Source organism: Microtus pennsylvanicus, chromosome 18 (genome assembly GCF_037038515.1).
Source record: "Microtus pennsylvanicus isolate mMicPen1 chromosome 18, mMicPen1.hap1, whole genome shotgun sequence".
Taxonomy (NCBI): domain Eukaryota; kingdom Metazoa; phylum Chordata; class Mammalia; order Rodentia; family Cricetidae; genus Microtus; species Microtus pennsylvanicus.
Genome location: NC_134596.1, coordinates 12,423,485 through 12,447,527, shown reverse-complemented (window position 1 = coordinate 12,447,527; position 24,043 = coordinate 12,423,485). Strand labels below are relative to the sequence as shown.

The 24,043-nt window shown below is 44.4% G+C and overlaps 1 protein-coding gene across 6 annotated transcripts in view; it reads right to left on the bottom strand.

The window, feature by feature from the left end:
* The window catches only part of Gabra5 (gamma-aminobutyric acid type A receptor subunit alpha5), an 85,171-nt gene that overhangs the window by 36,001 nt on the left and 25,127 nt on the right, over positions 1–24,043 (bottom strand). For all 6 annotated transcript variants that reach the window (XM_075953125.1, XM_075953126.1, XM_075953127.1 and 3 more), the window contains one exon: positions 929–1,011. In XM_075953125.1, coding sequence (XP_075809240.1) covers positions 929–1,011 — 83 coding nt within the window. The remainder of the gene's footprint in view (positions 1–928; positions 1,012–24,043) is intronic.

The window sequence follows — 24,043 nt, the reverse complement described above, 5'->3', positions numbered from 1 at the left end:
GAACAGTCTGTTTTTGAAAATGCAGCCTTAAACCATCTGGCCCACATCTCTAATGCCAGGAACTTTTAAGACTGAAGCAGGAAAACTACGGGTCAACGGTAGCCTGTAGAGAGAGTTCACGCAGGGCAGCCGGGGCTACTCAGTGGAGAACTGTGTCAAAAGGAAAAAAGAAAAAGAAAACTAGAGATTTCTTGCATCCCATGGGAAAGTACTTTCCTAGCGTCTGCAGGGCACTAGGGCGCAAAAAGACAGTAAATGGGGGGAGTGTCAAGTCCATATGAACGTAGACGGGAAAAGGGCAGGAAGTTCAGGTCAGCTCAGTTCCAACACTCACACACAGGGAATGGGGGTGGGGGGGCATTACACTTTCTGTCAGAGTGGCTGGAACCCAGGGATGTCCACCAGATTTGAGAAGTGCATACCTAATGTATTTTGATTTGAGCAGTAACTCAAATTAACATTGGCTTATAATTTGAGTGTTCTGAATGAGTAGAGACCATGCCCATGAAAGACAAGATCACTGCACTTACCAAACAGTCTACAGGAGAGTCAGCATCACCATGCAATAATAAAAAAAGTCACTGGTTGGGTATGTGAGACTGTGAGGATTATAACCTAAGCCATGAAAACCACAAAGAAGCGGGACCGCTACAAAGAAAAGCTGAGAAGAGGGGGATGCCAACAATGATATGACGATGCACACATTCTAGACTGTTCTACGTCTTCAGACATTACAGCTTTACTCCGTCTACGACGGATGCTCACCGTTCCAGTTCTCATATCGATCACGTGTTGAGAATAAAAGACCCCCAGAACCTCGAGATAAACCGCATCTCACCACGTGTGGTCACGGACTGAGCCTGTTCTGAATAAATGTGAAGTTGAACCCAAAGCACACCCACAGCTCTGAGGTGTAAAAGTAACTTACAGCTGCCAAATTTCAGGGGGCAAGCGTGGGCATCCATGGGGAAGTCCTCAAGCTGCATGGGGCACTCAGCAGAGATCGTCAGGCTGGAAAGAAAAAAAGAGACGGATCAACGGCCCAGCTCTGCCTCTCATAAGTCCACTTGGATTAAAATTCTAATTAATATGTTTATGAAATTGTCTTACAGTACCCACGGAAGTCCATGTTTGTGCTCTAAGAGAGCATCATTGGGAGTGAAGGGGCGGGTCCAGAGCACTCAGGAACCCTATGGCCTGATTATGTGCCTACACACATCATTGCTCATAAAGCCGACCATGGTGCTTTTTTAATGGTTTCCCTCTTCCTACCCCTTATTGTCATCTAACAGGCTTTCTCCGACAAGGCTACAGATACACTTATTTTCTCAAATAGTTTACACATTCAAAGACTACATGTATAATCAGCTCTTTACCAGAACCTGTTTGTTTCATTACTCAACGGACCACAAAGGAACTTGTATTGCAATAGCAATTTTCTGGTGCAACCTGGCCATTGCCATTTTAATTCAAATCTAGTCTTCCACCTAAGACTGTCAATGACCACAATGCCGAGGGCTGCTCATGCCATGGCAGGCATGGTGGGAATGTTCTGGCCACGTTATCATTGTCACAGTAGCCTGCAGAGATCACCATGGCTACCCCAGGGGATCACAGATGGAGTGAGGTGCAGAATGTAGAGCTACTCAGTGGCAGAGTCATGAGTGGAGTGCAACCTGCCTACAGAGAGGCTCTTCTAGCCTCTAGCTCCTAGCCTATGACTGTAGGCTCTGCTCTGTAAGATGGTCTAGGTACAGTATGCCACCGTGTGTGGATGCTGAGGCCCAGACAGGGTGAAGTGAGCTCCCCAGAGGTTTATATGGTAGAAATCCTAAGTGTCTTAGTGAGACCCAGTGGATAAGATTAGGTCACACAGGGAACCGCTTTAAGAAGGATTGATTTAATTCTTGAATAGCCCCAGTTGTTCTCCCAAGACTGGGTTACTATAGAGTGCCAAGAGAGCCTCCCATTTCCTTTGGTTTCCCACCCCACCTTGGGTTTCTTCCACACATGATTCTGCCATTGTTATATCGTCACCACAGAGACCTCACTAGAGAGTTGAGGGTTTTTCAGCTTCCACAGCAAGAGCTAAATAAACTTCTCTTCTTTGTCTACGACCTGGCATTGGGCATTTTGTTATACTACGAAAACAAAAATACTCATGCTTTTATGCCTCTACAGAGTTTGTACTAAAAATCCAAAATTTTAGCGAAATTCTAAATTGTGCTAATGAGCTTATGTTCTGTTTCTTGTGCTCTTTTCCATTATTTAAAATTAAATTAATTACATAAAATATGAAACATTGGACTTCCGATGCATGCTCTAATTCTAATGCTAGCGTAGAAAACAAATAACTTCTTGCGGTCCTTTGCTTGTTCAATTAAGTAGAGATGCTGTCCCTGCTCACAGGATGCAAATGAAATGCAAAAGACATTCTTTTTTTTTTGCCTTTATCACTTCCTTTTGTTAAAACAGATTAGCCTGGTGTTTTAAATTGGTAACATCAATCACTGGTGGCCACTGAAGCCTGAAGAGCCAATCTAGCCATTCACTGAGCAAGCAGGGTGATAGCGGATGCCCGTCAAAAGAGAAAATTTTTTGGCGCTGTTCTGCAGGATAACTCCAGGGAGAGAGTCAGTCACCAAGGGCCATGAGTACAGGGTGGCCGGATATGCCGCCAGTTTTCATTCCCAGGTTCAGATGGAGAGATGACTTAGGAGATGACGCTCTGCACATGGTCATAGAGCAGGGGATACCCATAAAGCCACAGACTTCACCTAACGTTTCAGCCGGTATATGTCATGGGTGTGTGCACGGCCTTCTGATCTTGGTACAAACTGCATCTTTCTCACATTCGAGCAGAACCATCTCCCACATCACCAATCCCTCTCACAGTCCTGAGTTTGAGAGACTCATTTTAAAACTCTAATGTGTGTGGTGCGCATGTCTGTCAGCCTAGCTCATAACCAACTAACTGTCCTTAAACCTTTTCAAAACTTATTTTACAGGATTGCTAACTGAAAGGAAAGTTTTCGGCTGCAAACTATGAAAGGGGGCTATTGTCCAGGCCTGTGGAATGGTGCTATAAACAGAGATTAACTTGCCAGAAATTGCACAGCCATTGAGAGCAGTATCAAGCGATCATAAAGCTACTGTCTGTGATGGTTACATAATTTATGAGATGTATTACAGAAAGCAATAGTAAAAAGACAGACTCAGTAGTAGAACTAGAAGCCACATGGCACAGGAAGAACACCAAAGACCATGCAATAGCGATCACAGGACAGGAGAGGACCGTGGGAGTTGTGTGTCTCTGTGGCTTCCGCTCTGCCAGGAACACTGGGGTTCCATCACTGGGAACAGCGTGAGAGAGAGTTTCAGGTGAGCCAGTTACAGCTCAAAAGACTTCAATTAGCATACCCAGATCTCTATCACCCCTTAATAACGTGAACGATATGACTGACATCTTCATGGCCCTCTTCCCCTTTCCAAGGGGGTATAGCTAAGATAATGCCAATAACAGAGCCTCCATTTGGTCATTTCCATGTCGGCCAGCTCTCTGACTGTGGTTCCTCAGTTTCCCAGTGTTGTGCAGGCTGCCTGGAAGCGGAGTCCTCAGCCTGGTTTTAGACATAGTGAATATTGCAGGCCCATTCCCCATCCCTCTGTGCTGGTCTGGCTTTGTTTGTAGGACCATTGTGGGTCTAGAACGTAGAATTTCTGCAGTGTGTCTCCAGTTTCAAAAGAGACGCCACAGAAACAAGACTCCCACCTTGGATACTCTGTCCATCCCCGGTGTATTTCTTCTTTGCTGCTGGTCAAGATCAGGGCTATAAAGGTGGGCCAGAGTGTTCCGGCTGCCTTTGTGGGGTTCACTGAAGGTGCTTGCCCCCAAGAGCTGCCTGGCTGCAGAGATCATTGCATTAGCACAGTTTAAAGCAGTATTCTGGCAAGAGATGCTCAACCAGAACCTTCTCGTGGCATGTTGGGAGAGTGGAGATTCCCATCTACACTGTAGGGGCCAGAAGTTATGAAAAATGTGTGCAGAGCCCAGCAGACAGGGCTTCATTAGGTATGTTTTAAAGACTCTGTAAAAACGGTTCCAGCAAACCTATATGCAACAGTGGCTTATATAATACAACCAGCATCTTAGACTCATACCTTATTTGTATAAAGTGCCTTATAGTCATTCGGAAGCCTCGGGACAGCTGCTTTCCCAGTAATGGTCCCCACCTGCTAACAGGCAATAACAGACCGAGAGCAAATGCAATACATTTATACAGCTGTTTTTACACACTGGACAAATAGCTTGGGTTTGTCTAGATAGAGGGACTCCTCTGTTCTGAGGTTTTAGACACAGAGAGGACCCTGAAAGGTAACTGACCACCACATGGAGTTCAGCTCAGACCTTCTTCCAGAAGGCCTGGCTGTCATAGACCAAAGGAGCCAGGTAAATGAGCTATACAAAGCCGTAATGATTTTAGCTACAGTTAATGAAGCTCAAAGCATTCAGAACCCTGCTTTTGGCCAAAATTCTCTGAATTATTGAAAGATACAGGCACAGGGTATTTGTTTTCCAGAAATCCAATTTCTGTTTTATTTATTTAATTTATTCTGCTAATGCAAGGCAAGCATTAACAAGTGGGACCCGATGCCTGACAACTGAATCTTAATAGGAGGGAAAGAGAACTTTGCAGGTAAAGATCATTGTTCCCAATTGGTTTTATGTTTCAACTGAGAGCTTGGGACCCCACATTCACTAGCTTGGGTTCCTGTTTGGCCAGAGGGTCACTCATATGCACAAGGGACTTTAGTCTAAACAACCAGATTCCAGAGTAGCGTCATCATTCGATGAGTGACATTTATAAAAACACCTAACTTCTTTAGTCCAGTCTTCCCATCTGGAAAAGAAAGACAACCGTTGATTTTATGCTCTGAGAAAGCATAGGAATAAAACGAAGGGTTAACGGAGATAGGAACTTCAATGACAGCAAGGTGACTACAGACTGAAGACTTTCTGGTTTCCATGGAAATACTGCAGCTTAAGATGTGCTGCAAAGAGGCAGACAGCACTGCAAACATCAAGAAGATGCACAGCTCTCCCAGACCGAGGACTACCTACCACATAGGACAAAAGCCTGGATGCGGATGTAATTAATTATAGTTCTCAGCGTGGGGAGATTGCCCTAGGCTGTCCAAGTAGATCGGTCTAATTCCACGGGTCCTTTCAGGAGGATATGAAAGCGTGAGAGTCTCAAGGGAGAGGTGGGGACCGAAGCAGATGTGAGGATAAGGCCCAGAGCTCAGGGATGCAGGTGGCTTCCAGGAACTGGATGAAACAAGAGTCTCCCCCGGAACTCCCAGAACCAATGAAAGCAGCCAGCACCTTGATTTTAGCCCCGTGAGACTTTTGTGACTCCAGAACTATATGCGTCGATAGAATTTGTTGTGGTCTAAGCACACACATTTGTGGCAGTACCAGTGGGAAACAGACATTTGGTACCCAGACAAGATGTGGTACTGTAACAAAGTTCTGAAAATATGAAATTGGCTTTGGTGATGGGCTGACAGGGAAAGACTAGGTTTTCAGAGATGGGTAGACTGTGAGTAGCTAATGGCTCTGCAGTGGTGCTGTGGTGGATGAGAATAGCCCCCTTCGGTTCCTGTTTGAACACTTGGTTCCTAGATAGTGCAACTGTTGGAGGACTCAAGAGTATGGTCTTTTTTTTAATATTTATTTATTTATTATATATATAGTATACAATATTCTGTCTGTGTGTATGTCTGCAGACCAGAAGAGGGCAGCAGACCTCATTACAGATGGTTGTGAGCCACCATGTGGTTGCTGGGAATTGAACTCATGACCTTTGGAAGAGCAGGCAATGCTCTTAACCACTGAGCCATCTCTCCAGCCCCTTGCTGGAGGACTTGGGTCACTGAGGGTGGGCAGGTTCAAAAGCCCGCATGATTCCCAGTTAGCTGTCTCTGTCTCCTGGTAGTGAATCTGATGTAAGTTCTCAGCTGCTGACCCAGAACCACGCCTGCCTCCCTGATGCCAGGATGTTCCCAGACTCACACTTTGAAGCTGTAAGCCCCAAGTAAACTTTTCTATGTTGCCTTGGCCATATAATCAAAAGGTAACTGAGACAAGCGGTGAGAAGCAGGTGGAGAACTGTCCGTGGTCACTGTGGGTAGAAACAGGAGAGCTAAGCACCACTTGGCAGACTCTTAAGCAAATGCAGAACTCCTGGGGACTGAGAAGGCAGGTCCTGTTGTCCGGCAGCAGAACACACAGGAGAATTGTATCTACAGTAACAGGGAAGCACAATTTGTACAGGATTGCCATGAGCTAAATATTGTAAGGCCTTAATGTTCACTACACGTAAATGCTCCCATGAGCAAGATAGCGTCTTTGTGGACGGGAATAGGCGGCCTTGAGATGAAGGGGCCATCAAGGAGGACCCCAAGTAATCATGGGAGTTCTTGGGAGGCAGAAGTGAGAGATGAGGCCATGCAGATGAGCGGACATGAAAAGAGAAGACTGCGAGGTGTTATGTTGCCTGCTTGAGGACTCAGGCAGGAGCGCTGGTAAAGAAATGCAAAAAAAAAAAAAATACACAGATCTGAAAAATGCTAAATGATAGCAGTGCCTACCTGAGCCTCCAGAGGGAGTACGGTCCTGCCAACATCTTCATTTTGTGTCCGCGGAACCAATTTCTGGCTCGTGGTTTCTAAAGCCTTTAGAGACTTAAGAGAATGCACTTGGACTGGGTTAAGTATCTAGCTTTTAGTGACTTGTTAGAGCAGTCACAGAACGTGAATACTACGAGGAAACTTAGGAACCTGCATTTCTCTACAGATAGAGCACAGACAACCCAAAGCACGAGCCAGAGGGAAGAGCTTCCGCTCCTCACAAGTGCGGAGCTCAAATCGCTGTGAAGACTGCAAAGCCTGCTGTACAGTGTTGCTTAAAGTGCCCCAGTATAAAGTGAGCAGTCCTATGTGTGACGCATAGTAGGTGTTCTTAAAACTCCAGGGAAGGCACTAGAACCATGGCTCAGCAGTGACGAGCACTTACTGCTCTTACAGAAGATCTGGGGTAAGTCCCAAGCCACATGGAGACTCATAACCACACGGAAGTCCTATTCCAGAGGTCTGACACCCTCTTCTGATCTGCTGCATACATGTACGGCATGTACCTAACATACATGCCGGCACGCAGACATACACATAAAATAAAAATTAAAAAAACCCTAGAAAAGAAGCTGACACGAACAAAACCTGTACATTCAGGATTCTAATAGTTTTTCCATTCATAAAAACAATGGCTTAGCAAAAGTTTTCAGTACGGCTTTCAAAAAAAAAAAAACCTCTCTGTAATCTATTAAGAACCTTACAACCCATGACAAGATTGCTTAATGAACAAAAAGTACTCGGACCTTAGTAAGCAAGGCCTGTGGCCTTTAAAGACTTCCTGATCCCACCCTGTCTCCAACTCTGCTATAGTAGGGGCCACATTTCCAGGGCAGTTGACTGGGTAACACAAGCGAGTGTCCGATATTCTCAAAGAATAATGGTGCCGTGCCTCCTAAAGGCTTCCTGGGTGACTAGTTCAAGAGCTGCCTTTGTTTGGTCTGTACCAGAGATATCCCAGGCTGACACAGTAGTCTGGGCAGTGCTTACTTCTGTGCAAATGTCCCCCCCCCGGGGGGAGGGGGGCTAGGGGAAGAAGCTAGGGATGGGTGGCCGGTCAGTAGATAAAAAGAAAACTTGCAAAGTAGAAGCTTAGAAAGATCTGTAAGAGGCAAGGACCATAGAGTCCCCCAGTATACTGGAACTTATGGGACATCATTAAAGTCAAAGACTAGACACAAGTAAAGGAAGAAAGAAAACTGTCATTCAAGGTGCATAAAGAATGCGCAGCGCAACGTGAGTAAAATCAATTTTAGAATGTATTAGAAGACGTTTCAACATACCTCACCAAAAAATGCCATGGTGCCAACCACACATAAGATGTCCCAATAACATCTCATCATGGAAAAGCACGGTAGAACAATGAGATAACATTGCAGTCACTAAGATGACCAGAATCCACAGTTTCTATGGTACCAAGATCTAGGGAATCAGGAGATCTCATTCATCAATGTTGTGTACACAAAATGCTCCAACTGTTTCCAAGACAGCTTGGCAACGTTTACAGAACAGAACAAATCGACCATACGACCCAGAGTTGAGCTTCTCGGTCTTTATCTGAAAGTGCTGGAAATTCATGTCTACACAAATAGCCCCAGGAACATTTACAGTTACGCTCCTAATCACCAAGGACTAATTGCTGATTGGAAGCCACAAATACATCCTTCCATATGTGAATGGCTAAACTCTACCCAGACATTATTCAGCGCTATCAAGAAATGAGCTTTCATACCACAAATTATACATGGGGCAAAAAAAAGAACAAGTGCACATTGCTAAGTAGAATCAGCCCGTTGGAAAGTCTGCATCCATAGCTTCCAACTGCTTGGCGTTCTCAGGAAAGGCAAATCTCCATGTCTTATGGCTGAAGTGTATGGCATCTTCAGCAATAGGAGATGGAGCAGTCAGCGGGGACTGAGCTGGAAGCTTCATGCCATTGGCCATCTGTCACCGTGCTGGAAAGGCTATGCATGCCAGCAGAGGAGAAAAGGAATCACCAGCCTCAGCCAGCTGCCCTGTGAGCTAAAATAACTGCTAACCATTGCACTGCACCCACCGGTACAATGACGGCACAGACGTTATGGTAGTGACCCACCACTTTCTGGTTGGATTCGAGGAGCCCATACCTGGCACTGTTGTTGGCACCAAGAACTTGTGCCTAGACAGGTCATAGGCCTAGGATATAACATGCCACTATTGCTCGGCTAACTGGGCACACTATTAAACTGACTCCTGCTGGCTTCCTTATTGCCCTGTCTATATATCAGTGCATCTCTCAAGCCTCATTAAACAAGTTTCCTATGTAGTAGTCAACAAGGAGAATCTGTAGGATTCTCAACTCCAAATGAGGTCTCTGTATCATACACACACTCCCAAGGCTCAGAAACAATCACAGAAGAAGGGATGGGTCGTAAGAGCCGGAGGCAGTGGATGGGGACAAAGAAAAGGCTTCCTTGACACAACAAGGCCGTTAAAAACAGGAATTCACATCAGTTATGACAGCATCCATAAGACTTGCTCAAGCTCAAGCCAGAGAAAATCCATGGAATGGAGGGCAGGAAGAAAGTCTTACCCTTAGCTGAGAGACTAGCTATTGGTATCTTACAGCTCCTGGGATTGGAAGAATAGTTTCATTAAGGATGTGAGGCCTGATAGGCCTACCAAGTTGCAGTGAGGTTACAGACTGGGCTTGATGAGGGTTTATTTGCTGTCTGTTTTGTTTTATTTTTGAATACAAAGTTGGATGAATAGCGAAGGGGAGTTGGACCTGGGAAGAGTTGGGGAATGAGATGACTATGGTCAAGACACAACGCATGAATTCTCCAAGAATTAATGAATGTATTTTAAAAGAAAAAGCGAATTTAAGGAGATGATAAAAAGATAAGCAATTGTCAGGAACCAAGGGGAGATAGAAATGGATACATCCATGGAGACAGAAATGAGTCCATAGGATTTTTAAGCTATGGAATTTCTGGGTGGTACCATATTAGATACATGTTATTACAATTTTATCCAAACCCACAAAACAGTTCAAAGCATAAACTCTGCCCTGAACCAGGGGCCTGGGGCTACATATGTTGTAAGCACTACACTACTGTAGCTGCGGTCGGGCAGGGGAGGTTGAGTGAAGGGATGGATGAGTCAAGGAAGCATTGGCGATCTCTGTGTATTTCTCTACGCTCTGTAAACCTGAAACTGGTCTGAAAGGTGATTTTCTTCTACAGTGATTAACAGAAGTTGCGAGGGGTATACTTGGTTGTGGGGGCGTATGCTTGGGTGTGGGGGTGTATCAAGATAGCCTGTATTTAATCGGTGAATGTGGTTTTCACATGTGTAAGTCCAAGACAGAACCTTGGGGTTATGCACATTAAGAGGCTATGAAGCAATAGTGGAGAGGACGCCTTAACTGCCCTTCCCTTGGAATCAGATCGACGACAACCTCAATTGTCATCTTAGAATCTTCATCCAGTAACCGATGGAAGCAGATGCAGAGATCTGTGGCTCAGCACTGGGCCGAGTTCCTGGAGCCCAGCTGTTAAGAGGGAGGAGCAAAAATATGAGTAGAGGGGTCAAGGCCATGATGGGGAAACTCACAGAAACAGCTGACCTGAGCTGGTGGGCGCACACTGTCTCCAGACTGACAGTGGGGAACCTGCATAGACCAAAGTAGACCCTCTAAATGTGGTTGATAATTATGTGGCTTGGGCAACTTGTGGGACCACTGGCAGTGGAAGCAATATTGATCCCTACTGTATAAACTGGCTCTTTGGAGCCCATTCCCTGTGGAGGGATACCTTGCCAAGCCTAGATACAGGGGAGAGGGCCTTGGTCCTGTCTCAAGTGATGTGGCAGACTTTGTTGACTCCCTATGAGAGGCTTCATTCTCTCTGAGGAGTGGATGGGGTGGTGTAGGGGAATAGTGGGGGGAGTGGGAAAAGGGGAGGGCAAAGGAAATGGGATTAGTATGTAAAATAAAAAAAGATTGTTTTAAAAAATAAAATAAAAAATTCTACTCTGTGAAGCCAACTTACCCTTCCAAAAAAAGTTAGTGTATTTACTAATATAATAAAAATATTTGTAAGTGTCAATAATGAAATAATTGCAAAATAATTAAAATATATGAGCAAATAAATCTATTTCATTTTAAAATTAAGTTCACTACTTCGCTCTTTTATTGGTGTTGGAAAACAGCTGAGAAAAAAGCATTTTAAAAATGTTTTTAAAGATTTTGAAAATTTTCCTTATGGTCCACGGTTTCTGAGCTTCTAGCCATGGTTGGCTCTCTCCTGTCTTTTGGTCTGAGGTAGAAAAGCTTGAGTAACAAGTGCTCACCTAAGGGCAGCCAGGAAACAGGTGACTTCGAGAGGAAGGGTCCAGGGTCAAGGGCACAGTCTTGCAACCCACCCCTCTAACACAGGCCGTACCTCCTAAGAGACTATCCAGCTATGGTTTCTTTAGAGGACATATGTGTTGTGGAGGCCCTGTGGCTGTGACAGGGACCGTGACAGCAGGCATTAGACTCAGCTCTTTGCCAGTCAAAGGAATACGGAGCTGAGAGTTTGAGAGGCTTGAGATTCCATCCTAGCACAGAAAACTGTCCTGTCTTCCCCCCGCACCCCCCCCCCAAAATTTATAGATTTTACTATAACACTGGGTAACCTGTCCTTCTGTCTGCCAGCCAAAGAAGTGGAAAGAACCACAGTATGAATGAAGGCAGCTTCCCCTAAGACCACCCCGCTTCCTCAAGGGAACAGCACAGTGACTCTCCCCCAGTGCTCCAATTAGTCAGCTGGCGTTGCCATAGCAACAGAGATACTTTCCCAGCACTCCGAAGGTTCCTAGTCTGAGTTGAAGGTGTCATAGATTTGGCTTCTTCTGAGGCCTTTCCCCTCTGCTTGTAGGAAGCAGCCTTCTCCCATGTCCTCACAGGCTCTTTTCTCTGTGTGTGGTTATGTCCTTTTCTTTGCCAACAAGGACACCTGCCAGACTGGATGAAGGTTCACTGGTCAGGACCCCATTTAAACCTTCATTTTCTCGTTAAAGATACTATTTCCAAATATAGTCACAGTCTGAAGTACCAGGGGGTTTTAGGCTTCCATGTGAGAATTTTTGGTTGACAAAATTTCGCTCTCGGTAACTAAGCCATGTTCCCTCCCCCCCCCCCCCCCCCCGTGGAACTCCTTGCTCTCTGACATGACAAATGATGGGACTGGAAAAGAAGCAATGAATAAATAGACTCAATTCAGTTCAACTGCAATTACTGGCTGATAACATTTTATAAGGGTGAAAGCCTAGTCCCCATGAGAAATGGTGCCCTATCCGTGCAGCTCTTAGGGGGTTATTTACAAAGCTCTTCCTTTTGCTTTCTTTACAAGAGACACCAATGGATGACTTGATTCTTTGAGGATGATATCCACACATATACAAACAACAGTTTAAAGGAAGAAATGGGAACAATGGGAAGGGCTGACCTGGGGGAAGAATAAAAGGGACTTGGGGTAGGAGAGGGGGGGAAGGAAATGAGGGAGGGGGAGGGATAGAAGAAGGGGGGAAGGAAAGTGAGAGAGAGACAGAGAGAGGGAGAAAGAGAGAGAGTGTGAGTTCTTTGGAAGACTCTGCACTCAGGATAGCCAACAAGTCTGTGCAAAGAACTGTAAAACACTCATTTCCATTGTATTTATCATTCTGGGGAATAGAAATATTATTTACTTCCTTAAGAGACAGTATAATGGTCATTGTAGTTCATCGGAGTAGTAATATCTCAAATCACCTTGGTGATGACCTACTGAGCACGCTGTGAAATATTATCTTAATCACATCCACTGAATCGGGAAGACCCACCCACTGTGAATAACACTGTGCCCTTGACAAGGTATCCTGGACTAGAGATGACAGTGCAGAATGTGTGCTGAACTTTAGCGTGCAGGCATGCATTAATGTTGTATTCTGGCTACAGACATCACGTGCCCGCTGCTTCAAGTTTGATGCTATGACTTCCTTCCCATAGCAGACTGCAACCTAGAGCTGCAGCCTACAGAAACTCCTCTTCCCTGACGCCATTTTTGTTGTAGTATTTCCTCACACAGAGGAGAAAGCAAGATAAACTTGGAAGTCAATTAGTTGCAGACTGAAATTTCAACCCATGTAGACTAGTTTCCGATCCTGGACAGGAACAAGTGCTGGGTAAAAACTTTGCCAGTTGGTTGGCTGGGTATAAGCATGCCAAGACTGTTGTAAGGAATTCAGTGATCTTGCCAACTGGCGTGGCATCTATACTCAGAAAGAACCCTAGAGTAACTGAAAGAAGTTATCAGCCAAGCAAAGGTAGAACCCTCCAGAGCTGAGAACAAGATGATCCATGGGCAGCAGATGTCCGTGGATATCAGCCATGAGTAAGAGTGTCATCTGGTAGATGGCGGAAGGAAGAGAGTCGCATGCCCCGTGGCAGAGAAAAGAGTGCGAAGGCCTAGAGATGAACAGAAGTGGCTGGTTAATATAACTCTCAGTCAGAGGCTGGGGCAGGAGAGGGACTCTAGGCTGTTTAGCGTAGTCTACACACAGAACAATGGGGAGTAACCTACAATCCACCAGACATCACCTAGAGCTTAGGCTGCTTCGCAAGCACGCCAGGAGCAGCAGGAGATGGATATTTAGAAATAAGTGATGGCTGAAGAAATCCAGATGGAGACTAAGAAAAAGAAAAACCTGCAGAGGCCAGACCTGGTAACTGGGGCTTTGACGAAGTCCAAGTCACAGTTCGGTTCACTACACAATGGGACAAAAATAAATGCTCCGAGATCTTGTAGGGAGACATGGAACATACGGAGGTGGAAACAGCACCAAGGAAGGTACAGATAAGGGAAGAAAGGGTCCTGGTGATGACAGTACAGAGTCCAGGGAGACACGGGTGTGAGCACCTGCAAGAATGGGAGCCAACGATTTGAGGTGACTGGACAAAAGGAAGATGAATTTAAGCGGAACACCCTTGGCCTGACTAGACACTAGCGTCTGCGACAGGTTGCCAAGGAGGTCCAGGAGGCAAGGCTCTGAGAAGAGAGTATGCTGCTGGGCATGCCCGAGAAGAGGGAGACTGGGCCATACCTGAACCATCTCCGTACAGCCCAACACCATCCTGATCTTACAGATGAGAATGGAGACCAGGGCAGATGACGCCGTGTGTTGGCGAGACAAAGCTACCATCAACCTGGGCTGTCGGGAGAGGGAGGTGTATGTTATATTCCAAACAACCCTCTAACTTCTCTATAAGGAAATCAGTATGCAGGGCTGGGGAGGCTCCAGGGCAGGGCACTTGCTGGCCATGCCTATGGCCCTGGTTTCAACCGTAGCACCACAAAAAGGAAGCAAAACCATCCATACATTCGGAGAGAAGTAAAATAGTTAGCCCAGGTAGCTTTTGCTTTGATTTTTTTCCCCAATGGCATGTACTCTTGCATCGTGTCTGCATCTGAAGACTACAGGGGCTTTGGCAAAGTCCAAATCCGGCCACAGACTCAGAGAAACCTGCACATGGCTCTCTGAGGGATGAGTCCCCATTCTGTTTCCAGCGCTTCCCTCCTGCCCTCTGACCTCTTGCAATTGTAGCTACCCTACTGAATTCTGAAGGAAAGTAGCTGGGTATGAGGACCTGCCTGGTGTAGGAGGAACCCCTATGTCCCATCATCTCCCCAAGGCCCACACCAAGCAATTGTCTTGCACACCGTGCTCCCTGGGGTGGTTTTTTATCTACCTATTGTGTTCCATTTCTGGCTACTCCTCGTCCCTTTTCCTAGAAACAACCTCAAGTAACACTAACGTGCTTTCATATCGATTCCTGCGGTTGTGTGCCCTTTGGGACATTCTGGTGTCTATGTCCAGAACACCCTGGTGGCTTTACCATCACGTCAATGTTCATTTCAGCCCTGATGTCTCTGTATGAACTCACCCAGTCCTTCATTCCCAACTGCAGCCACAGCAAGTCCCGCAGACACTGTGACCTGACAGCCAGGCAGGCGGGCAGTCCCCAGATAGACTCAGGGTAAGACTGCTGGATGTGACCAAATGGATGGGGCAGGGGACAGGGAGCAAGGAACGGTGGCTGTGAAGGGCTGCGACAGCGAGAACATGATCGAGAGGCAGGCAAACCCGTCTTCCAGTGAGCTAGTATGTTTTTGACCTGAACTGGCAGACAGGCAGATCAGCCCAGATGGATATCTGTCTAAGAGACGGAGGTTCATTCCCTCTGTGCACAAACATGCATGTGCACACATGTACAGAGTCACACATCCGTACAGTCATGAACCATCCATACCACACATGTCGACATGCATTTCCTTCTTCATAAGTCATGTACAGTGGTCACCGGATGTACCCTTTTCTTCTTCCTGCGCTCATATACAACACATACATACATGCCTCTCTCTATATGCCTCACACATTACACGCCCCAACATACACAGCCATGCTCAGGTCATGTGCCACACACCACAGCCCTCACTTTCCTGCATACCCCATATACCCCGCTACACACACACACACACTCACACACACACACACACACACACTCACCCAGTTCTTATGCTAGCCATCCTCAGTGATACGTTCTCAAGTTTGGTTGCTCACCACCAAAGCACAGACTAGGAAAAGTAAGCAGAGAGGCTGCCTTCCAGTGTGCTGAGCACTGGAGGTTACCTAGCTGGACAGAGCAGGTGGTTTGCTTCGGGCTGATGGCACACAGGTACACTCCTGAGGTGAGTCATTACTCGGCCTTTCTGGGAAACGTTGGCACCTGTCACTTATCACATGTAGCCATTTGAAAGGCTCGTGACACCCTCCCCCTCACATGCACAGACTGCTGGAGCTCAGTCTCTGCAGGTCAGGACTCGGAGAATGGTCTTGCTGTGTACTCTCTGTGAAGAGAAACACAAATGTCTACTTGGGATGTACTTTTCTCTGTGCTAGACAGTTTCATTTAGCTGTCTTGGAGACAGCCTACGTAAAATTTAGAGCTGAATTCATTTCTGTCACTCCCTTGTGAGAACCTGGGCATTTCCGAATGTCCCTGTATGTCCCTTGCCTCCTTCCAGGCAGTACCTTGGGAAACAACAATGTTCTGAAGCCGGCGTTATTTTTTGACACCTCTGATACACTGACTGCTTGGCATCTTCAGTGAGTCTTTTCAGCTCCCCAAAGGCAGACAGATGTGGTCCCTCTCTCCCATGTCCCTGGAGTCTGCCTTTGCCTCTTGTCTGGACACATCATCCCGGTAACTTCCCCTTGGGATGCTGATCCTGCAGGCCACTATCTCCACGAAGCGGTTGCGTCTTTGCTTCAACCCCAGTGAGTGCCAGTGTTCTCCCTCACCAGCCTTGCCTACAGATACCTCAGAGGCACAGAGTTGTGGACGCCCACAATTAGCCTCATCTTACCTACTCAAGACTATGTCTTTTCTTTGGCCTGGTAACAGGCAGCCTACTCCAGGAAGCTTTTCCTGGCCTCTCCCAGCCCAAAGATCATCTCCTCTTCCCCTGCATTCTTCCTGTGTTTGAATATTGTCAGTTGGGAACAACCCATGGTCACTGTTTGGCTTTACACTCTGTGGGCTATTATCGGAGAAGCCAGTTTATACTGGGGGGAAAAAAAGCAAACTTCAATAATAAACACTAGCCATGTTAGATTTCTGTGAGTGTATTCATGGTTTATGGACCACAGACGGGTTTAAAATACTTTAGAACACCCCCTACCATGTTAACAAACGGTAGCACCAAAGCTTCAATGCTCCTCAAACCCCCTACAACTCCACTGATGCCTAGAACTCCCCTTGACTGTAAGGCATTTGGCTTTTTGTATCCTCATACGTCCAGCACAGAGCCGCGGGGACTACTGTCTATGATGGGTGTATAGGGCCATGGTCAGAGCCTTATCCTCACATCTGCCTTAATGTCCCCTGGATCTTTGTAGAGTGACATTAATTCCCTTGAATGTTCTGTCCAAGCCGGAAACCCCTGTTCACATCTAGGGACCGGCTGCTTGAAATACGGTAAATATCTGGGGAGAAAAAAAATGTCTGATTTTACTTAACATTAGTTTAAATATTTGTGATTTTATTTTATTCTTTTAAATGTCTCGAAAAAAATACGTGTGGGGGTGAGGGTGGATGAATATGAGCTTCGTGAGGCAGGACATGGGTCTGTGTTCTTGAGTTTAGCCTCTAGGCTAAGAGGAGGGCATCCAGTTCTCCAAAGCTGGAGCTACATGAAGTTGTTAATTGTCCGATGTGGATACTGTGAACTAAACTTAGGTTCTCCGCCAGACACCGAGCCATCTCTCTAGCCCCATCTTTCGTCTTTAAATGCAATAGAAGCTAGGTTTGGACTGCTGGGAGGAACACCAGCAGAAACAAAAAACTCAAGATTAAGGAGGTTTTTGGTTTTTTTTGTTTTTTTTTTGTTTGCTTTGTTTTTCATTTGTTTGTTCTGTTTTGAGAAATCTGGTGTACGGCAGACCCTAACATCTCTTGATGAGCGGCAGGGACATGCCTAGTCATTTTCAGGTACATTTCAAAATCTCCCTGCGAATCCTCCTCTGATCATTTGGCTGACGTTTGTAAGTCGTCTCAGGCTGGGGAGGCACGGATGGAATGCAGACAGAGCTATGCATGTTGTATACTCATCAATTTCCAACTCTTGGAAAGCCTAGGCCAGTCCTTAATCAGTTAAATTCTTGAGCCGAATTATTCCTTTTTCTCTAGAGGGAGAGAAAGACTTTCCAGCAACCTTTGACCTTGACCCAGAGCTCTGGCATTGCCACAGCCTGGGAAACAGGCACAGCCTGGCCAGTGAGGGCCAGAGCTCCTGGAGGTTCTCTCCCAAACCCCAGCATCTTCTTTCCCTTGAAAGCCCTCCCATGACTGCAGAGACACTTGCTTGGCAGTCTGCCGCTGCGGCTGGCCTACTTTTCCCTCAGTGTGTGTACTCGGAGCGCCACCTAGTGGCAGTGATTTTCGGTCCGATGTCCAAACAGAGCACACTAACTTTTGGTTTCTTGGCCATTTGTTAATGTAGAACAGGAAGGTGGGCTTTGGGTTTTATAGATAAGTGGATGTCTGTAGTTCACTTCGACCTAGTAACCTTATCTCTAGATAGATATAATGCCGTCACAAAGTCTTCCATGATTTTTTTATTTCTGAAGCACCTGATTCGGTAAGCAGACCACCTCAAATTGTTCCTTCTACCCAGTCTAGCTGACTGCTAGGGCATTTTCTTGGGAAGCAGAGGCTGAAAACCTCAATCTGAAACCCTTGTCACCCTGGGACTCAATGCCCACCACCCCTCTCCCTGCAGAGTCCTTAGAACCCGGTGAGGCTGCAGCCCTCCGTAATACGTGACTCTGCTTAAGAAGGTCTTTCATAGGCAAAAGACCTCACGATGCCAGCCAGGCAAGAACAACAGTCAACACTACCTCTCGCACTAATACTGAGATTATCCATAGCCTTGGGGGGCTAGGAGTGACAGGGACAGACAGGGAAAGTCCATTCATGCATCCTCCAAAACGTGAAAAGCAAAGCGCTCCTAAACTCCAACGAATGAAGGAACTGAGCAGTAGACCGTGAGAAATAATGAAGACAGTCAGCACAGTAAAATGAAGGTTAAAAGAAAAATACAAAGACTCAGTAAAGTGAATAACCACAAACATAAACAAATTAACCAAAAAACAGAGAAGACCCAAATTATTAAAAATGAAGTGTTTTATGATTTTACAATAGATAGCCATGAAAACTGCAGGATTGTCAGCAAATACTTACATATTTTGAAAAACAACAGGAAAGTCTAGAAATGGGTAAATTCATGCTTAGAACCAATATTGAATCAAGAGGTTACAGATAATTTAAATAGGTCTGTAGCAAAGCAGCAGATTAAAGAAATAACAGTCTTTTGATGAAAAGACCTCCCCCCTGAAAAAGACGAGGTTGGACATCTTGTCATGCCTCAGAGGAAGCTGCAATCCCAGGGAAGGGATCAAGTCTGATTGTCATTAAGGTCCACATGCAATAGTGAAGCCCACAACTCATAGCAAAAGCTGCAGACGTCGGTGAGAGACCCCAGCTGACAGGGCAGTCCCTGCCGCTCAGTGGAAGACAGCAGAAAGAAACTCCATCCCTGAACATTAATTCCTACCAGGACTGACTCCCCAGCTCAACACTTTAAAGGTCACCACTGAAAGCAAAAGCAGGACTCGAATTTTTCAGATTGAAATAAGAAAGAAAAACTCAACCAACGAACTAACTCTAGATTCACAATTCCAGCACAGAACAGGAACACCGTGAAAAATGACGGTTATCCTCCACAAACCACCGCAGAATAGTGCGTGAGAGAAACAGAAAAATAAGGCAGTCCGTCTACAGTATGAAAGCAGAGTTGGATATTGTTGAATAACAGTCAAACTGAAATGAAGATAGGATATGAAAGGCTCAATAAGCCAAATAAAAACGGCAATGGAAGCCTCATCAACAGAATGGATCGCAAGCCAGGAATGGAAGAGAAAGTAGAGGAACTGGATGGATTACTAAAGGGGAATGTGGAGGAGCTGCTTCACTTACTAAAGTTGTGTAAAAACTTTAAAAGAAACATGAGCATGAAGTGGCAGAGCTCTGGGAGACCACACGAAGCTCTATGTTTCCGATGGGCATAGAAGGAGAAGAATGCCGCAGTGAAGGCCTAGAGAATGTTCTCAATAAAATCATAAGAGAGATGATTCCCCAAACAAAGACAAAGAAATGTCCATCTAGGTATAAGACATCTACAGAAGTCCAAATAGATAGGATCAGAAAAGAAACTCTTTATGATATATTGTAGTTGAAACATTAAAAGTGAAGACTAAAGAAAGGGTACTCAAGGCTTCAAGAGAGAAAAGTCAACTCAACTTATAATGGCAGAATAACACCTGGTTATTAATCTGATTAATAACATCAGAATAACAACTGATTGACAGAAAACATAAAGCCAGAAGGGCCAGGAAGGATGTGTTCCAAGTTTTGAAAGACTAGTTATGAACTTAGACTATTTTGCTCAGTGAAACTAACTATTAAAATTGAAGGTAAAATAAAAAACATTTCATGATAACCAGAGAATAAAGAAACCTATGGCTATTGATCCATCTGTGTCGAAGACACCAGAGGAGGTACGTGAGTCTGAAGACCAGGATAAACACACCCAAGAAAGTACAATAATCAATTAATGATTCCAGAAGAGTCAAAGAAAAGAGGGCTAAGAAGCCACCACAAAACAAAGGGTGACAAGAATTAAGAGATATCATTCAATAATAAATCTTAATATTAACACTCTCAATCCCCCCAATAAAGAGACAGACAAGCAGACCGCATTAGAGAACAGGGTCCAACTTTTTGTTGCCAGCAGGAAATTTATCTCCCCCAGGCACCATGGGAAAAAGGTATTGCGAGCAAATGAAACCAAGAAACACAGGGCATGGCCATTCTAACGTGACAGAATATACATTGTGGGGGACTGAATGCAATTGGCCCCATCAGGACATAGGGAGAGGCACCGTTAGGAGGTGTGGCTTTGCTGCAATAGGTATTGCCTTGCTGGAGGAACTGTGTCCCTGTGGGATGGGCTTGGAGGCCCCATATATTCTCAAGCCATGTCTAGTGTTCTAGTTCCCTTCCTTATGGATGCCGGTCAAGATGGAGGGCTCTCAGCCCCTCTAATATGATGTCTGTTTACACGCCAGCATGTATGATGAGAACGGACTAAACCTCTGAAAATGCAAGCCGCCCCAATTAAACGTTTTTTTTTTATTTATAAGAGTTGCCTTGGTCATGGTGTCTCCTCCCAGCAATAGAAACCCAAAGACACACTTCAAAGCAAAACTAATCAGAAGAGATATGAAGGCTAATGTCATACTCACGGAAGGAATAATCAATGAAGAGGATATTATAATCTGAAACATATGCGCCACCAAACACAGGTGCACCCAGTTCCATACAAGCAGTCCCAGTAGGTTTTAAAGCACAGATTAACTCTAACACAGTGATTGTGGGTAATTTCAATACCCAGGCTCACTGATACAGAGGTCATCCGAACATTAACTAAACAGAGGAACTCTGGAGTTAAATTACATCATAAATCAAATGGCCCTAACAAATGTCTATAGAACATCCCACCCAGACACTAAATACACATTATTTTCTGCGGGCCATGACATTTTTTTAAAGGCAACCATCTAATAAGACAAGGGCAAGTTTTAATTAAATTAGACAACCTTCTACTGAGTGATGATTGGGCCAGGGAAGAAATCAAAAAGGAAATTTGAACTTTCGTAAAATTGAATAAAAATGAATATGCAAAATAGCAAACTACATGGAAAGGGATGAAGAGAGTCCTAATAGGATCTGTTACCAATGAGATATGTCAAATTAATAATTTAATCATTCACCTGAAGTCCTTATAGAAACCAAGAACAGATAACACCTTCAAAACATAGAGAGGAAGAGACAGTGAAATTCAAAATAGGAATTAAGGAAATAGAAACAGTAACAAAAATCAATGACATGAAGATACATTTCTCTGACAAGATTGACAAACCTTTAGCCTAGTTAGCAAAAAGAAAGAGAGAAGACCCAAAATAGAGATAAAAAGGAAGACATTACCTTAGACACTAACGAAACTGAAAACATCAATCAGAAGAACATACTCTAAAAATGTATATTCCACTAAACTGGAAAACCTGAAAAAAATGTTTGGGCTTCTATACATATATGACCCTTACAAAGGGTAAGTCAAGCTGAAGCAGGTCATTTAAGTAGATATATATATATCAAACAATGAGATTAAAGCAATGTTTCGAAAACTATAGGCGAATTGATATTATGTAATGTTAAGTTTTTTTCCTAAAGCTAGTGCAGTAGGCTATGAGCTTGACTTTCGTGAATGGATTAAATGCAGTTCTTGTGACATAGACGTCAGTCTCGCTAACACTATGTGATAATGACAACTTGGGAAAGAAATCTCCCAGTTAACGAACCTGGGTGAATTCGGTCCAGGGTTCTATTTGCTCTTCAAAGAAGAATAAACACTAATCTCTTCAAATGATTCTGTAAAATATAAAAGGAAGGAAGTCTCCAAATTCCTTAAGAAGTCAGCATTATTCTGGTACCTAAGACAGACAAGATTCTATAAAAAAAAAAGGGAATTATAAACTATTCTGCCTGCTGAACCATAGGCAGAAAAATTCTGAATAAAATATTTGGAAGCTGAGCAAAGAATATATCAAAAAATCACACAGCATGAACAAGTTGGCTTTATGCCAGAGACACAGATATGATCCACAATATTTAAATCAATGAACTGAATCTACCCCATGAATAGAGTCATTGACAAAAATTACAAGATAATCTTAATAGATAAAAAAAAAAACATAGCCTTTGACAAAACTCAACATTGCAGCATGCTAAAAGTCCTGGAGGGATTCGAGATACAGTGGACTTATCTCAACATAAGAAAGACAATACACAGCAAGCCAACGTCCAACATCTTGCTAGATGAAGAAAAAACTCAAAGCATTTCCATTAAGCCCAGGAACAAACACAGGGTGGCTACTTTCCCTACTCAAGTTCAATGTGATACTTGAAATCTTATAAGATAAAAGTGGAAAAAGAAAAATAAAGCAAAAGTATTTGTATTGACAGATAATATGATTTTATACATAAGGAACCCAAATATTCTATTACAAATTTTCTATAGCTGATGAACAAGCTTTGCAAAGTGGCAAAATTAATTAACGAATTCAGCACCCTCCCTACGTATCAATGACAAACATAGGAGAGAAATAGCAGGAACAGTCTCATTCACAAGAGCCTAAAAATATCTTGGAATAAATTGAACAAAGGAAGTAAAAGAATTATATAAGGAAAATTTCACAACACTGAAGAACTGAAAACATCAAGAGATAAAGAAACCTTCCAAATGCTCATGGATTGTTAGAAGCAATATTACAAAATTGGCCATGCTACTAAAAGCAATTGATACATTCAATGATCCTCACCAACATTCACAGAAATTAAATACAGTGATCTTATATTTCATATGGAAAAGACGTCCTAAAAGTATGGGAAAAATCTTTCCCAACTCTACTTCTGTCAAGGAGCTAACATCTAGAACTTACGAAGAACTCTAAAAGTTAAACAGCAACAGCATACAATCAATCCGTTAATGAAAGAGCATCAAAACCAAACAATAAGACATTACTGCTGAACCCAGCATGTATTTTGGTTGCAAAATGTGCAGAAACCAAGTTGTTGCTGGAGCTGTGATGTTCCTCCCTGGAAGTTAGCTTTCTCGGTTCAGGAAGTTGCTGTGTAACTTGCTGGGAGAAAAATGCCATCAACTGTTTTACCAAGCTATGAACCCTGTGAGATTCAATGACAACTTTTTGGCAAGCTGTGCCCAATGGCGCAAAATGGCTGTTATGGCTCCTGCAGCCACCCATGCCTGGTGCTGTAAAACTGGTCAAAAGTCCGGGGGTGTGGAGGTCATAGGCCCTATGGGAAAACCTAATGTCATCTTGCTATATGGACATGATGTCAAACTGCCTTCTCAATGTTCACGTTTACATCCATAGATGGTTGATAGCCTTAGCTAGAGGAGCATAGTCTCGAAGTGGACATTGGCTAATACAGAAATTCCTAACTGAGGAGAGTGCTGAGACCGTGGAGTGATCAACCCTAATTGGACATCTACGTCACCCTCTCCGATGCTCAGGAAACGTTGTTAAGAAGAAGCGTAGAGATAATGTAAAAGCCAGAGAATGGGCAAGAGTGCGGTGCGCACAATGCTGTCTTATAGACATGACTTGGGTATTGAACCCATGAGCACACAGCAGCAGAGGACTGGGCTCATCGGCATTCTGCCATGGAGCAAGGAGAAGGTCGTAACTCTTCCCTTAGGAGGTAATTCATGGTTGGTGGAGGTGGGAGAGTCAGCCCTTATCGCCATAGCTCACCTATGCTCGTGCAGGCAACTTTAATTACAGTGGACCCCAGCCAAGGAAGTAGCAGGGGCCTCTTGGGAATAGTGGTTTGGTGGGAAGCAGAAGTGAATAAGGTTGAATGACAGAGGAGATTATAATCAAATTATGTTATATACAGATATGTAATGCAATCATGCCCATAAAGCTTAGAAAAAAATTGAGCCAATGAATTGAATCAGCAACATTCAAAGGAAGGACAGATGGACGCAGAATATTTGGGGGAAAAAAAGTTGAAAATTCTTAGCCTCCAGGGAGATGCAAATTTAATCGGCCCTGGAATTTCATGTCTCACCAGCCAGATGGCTAT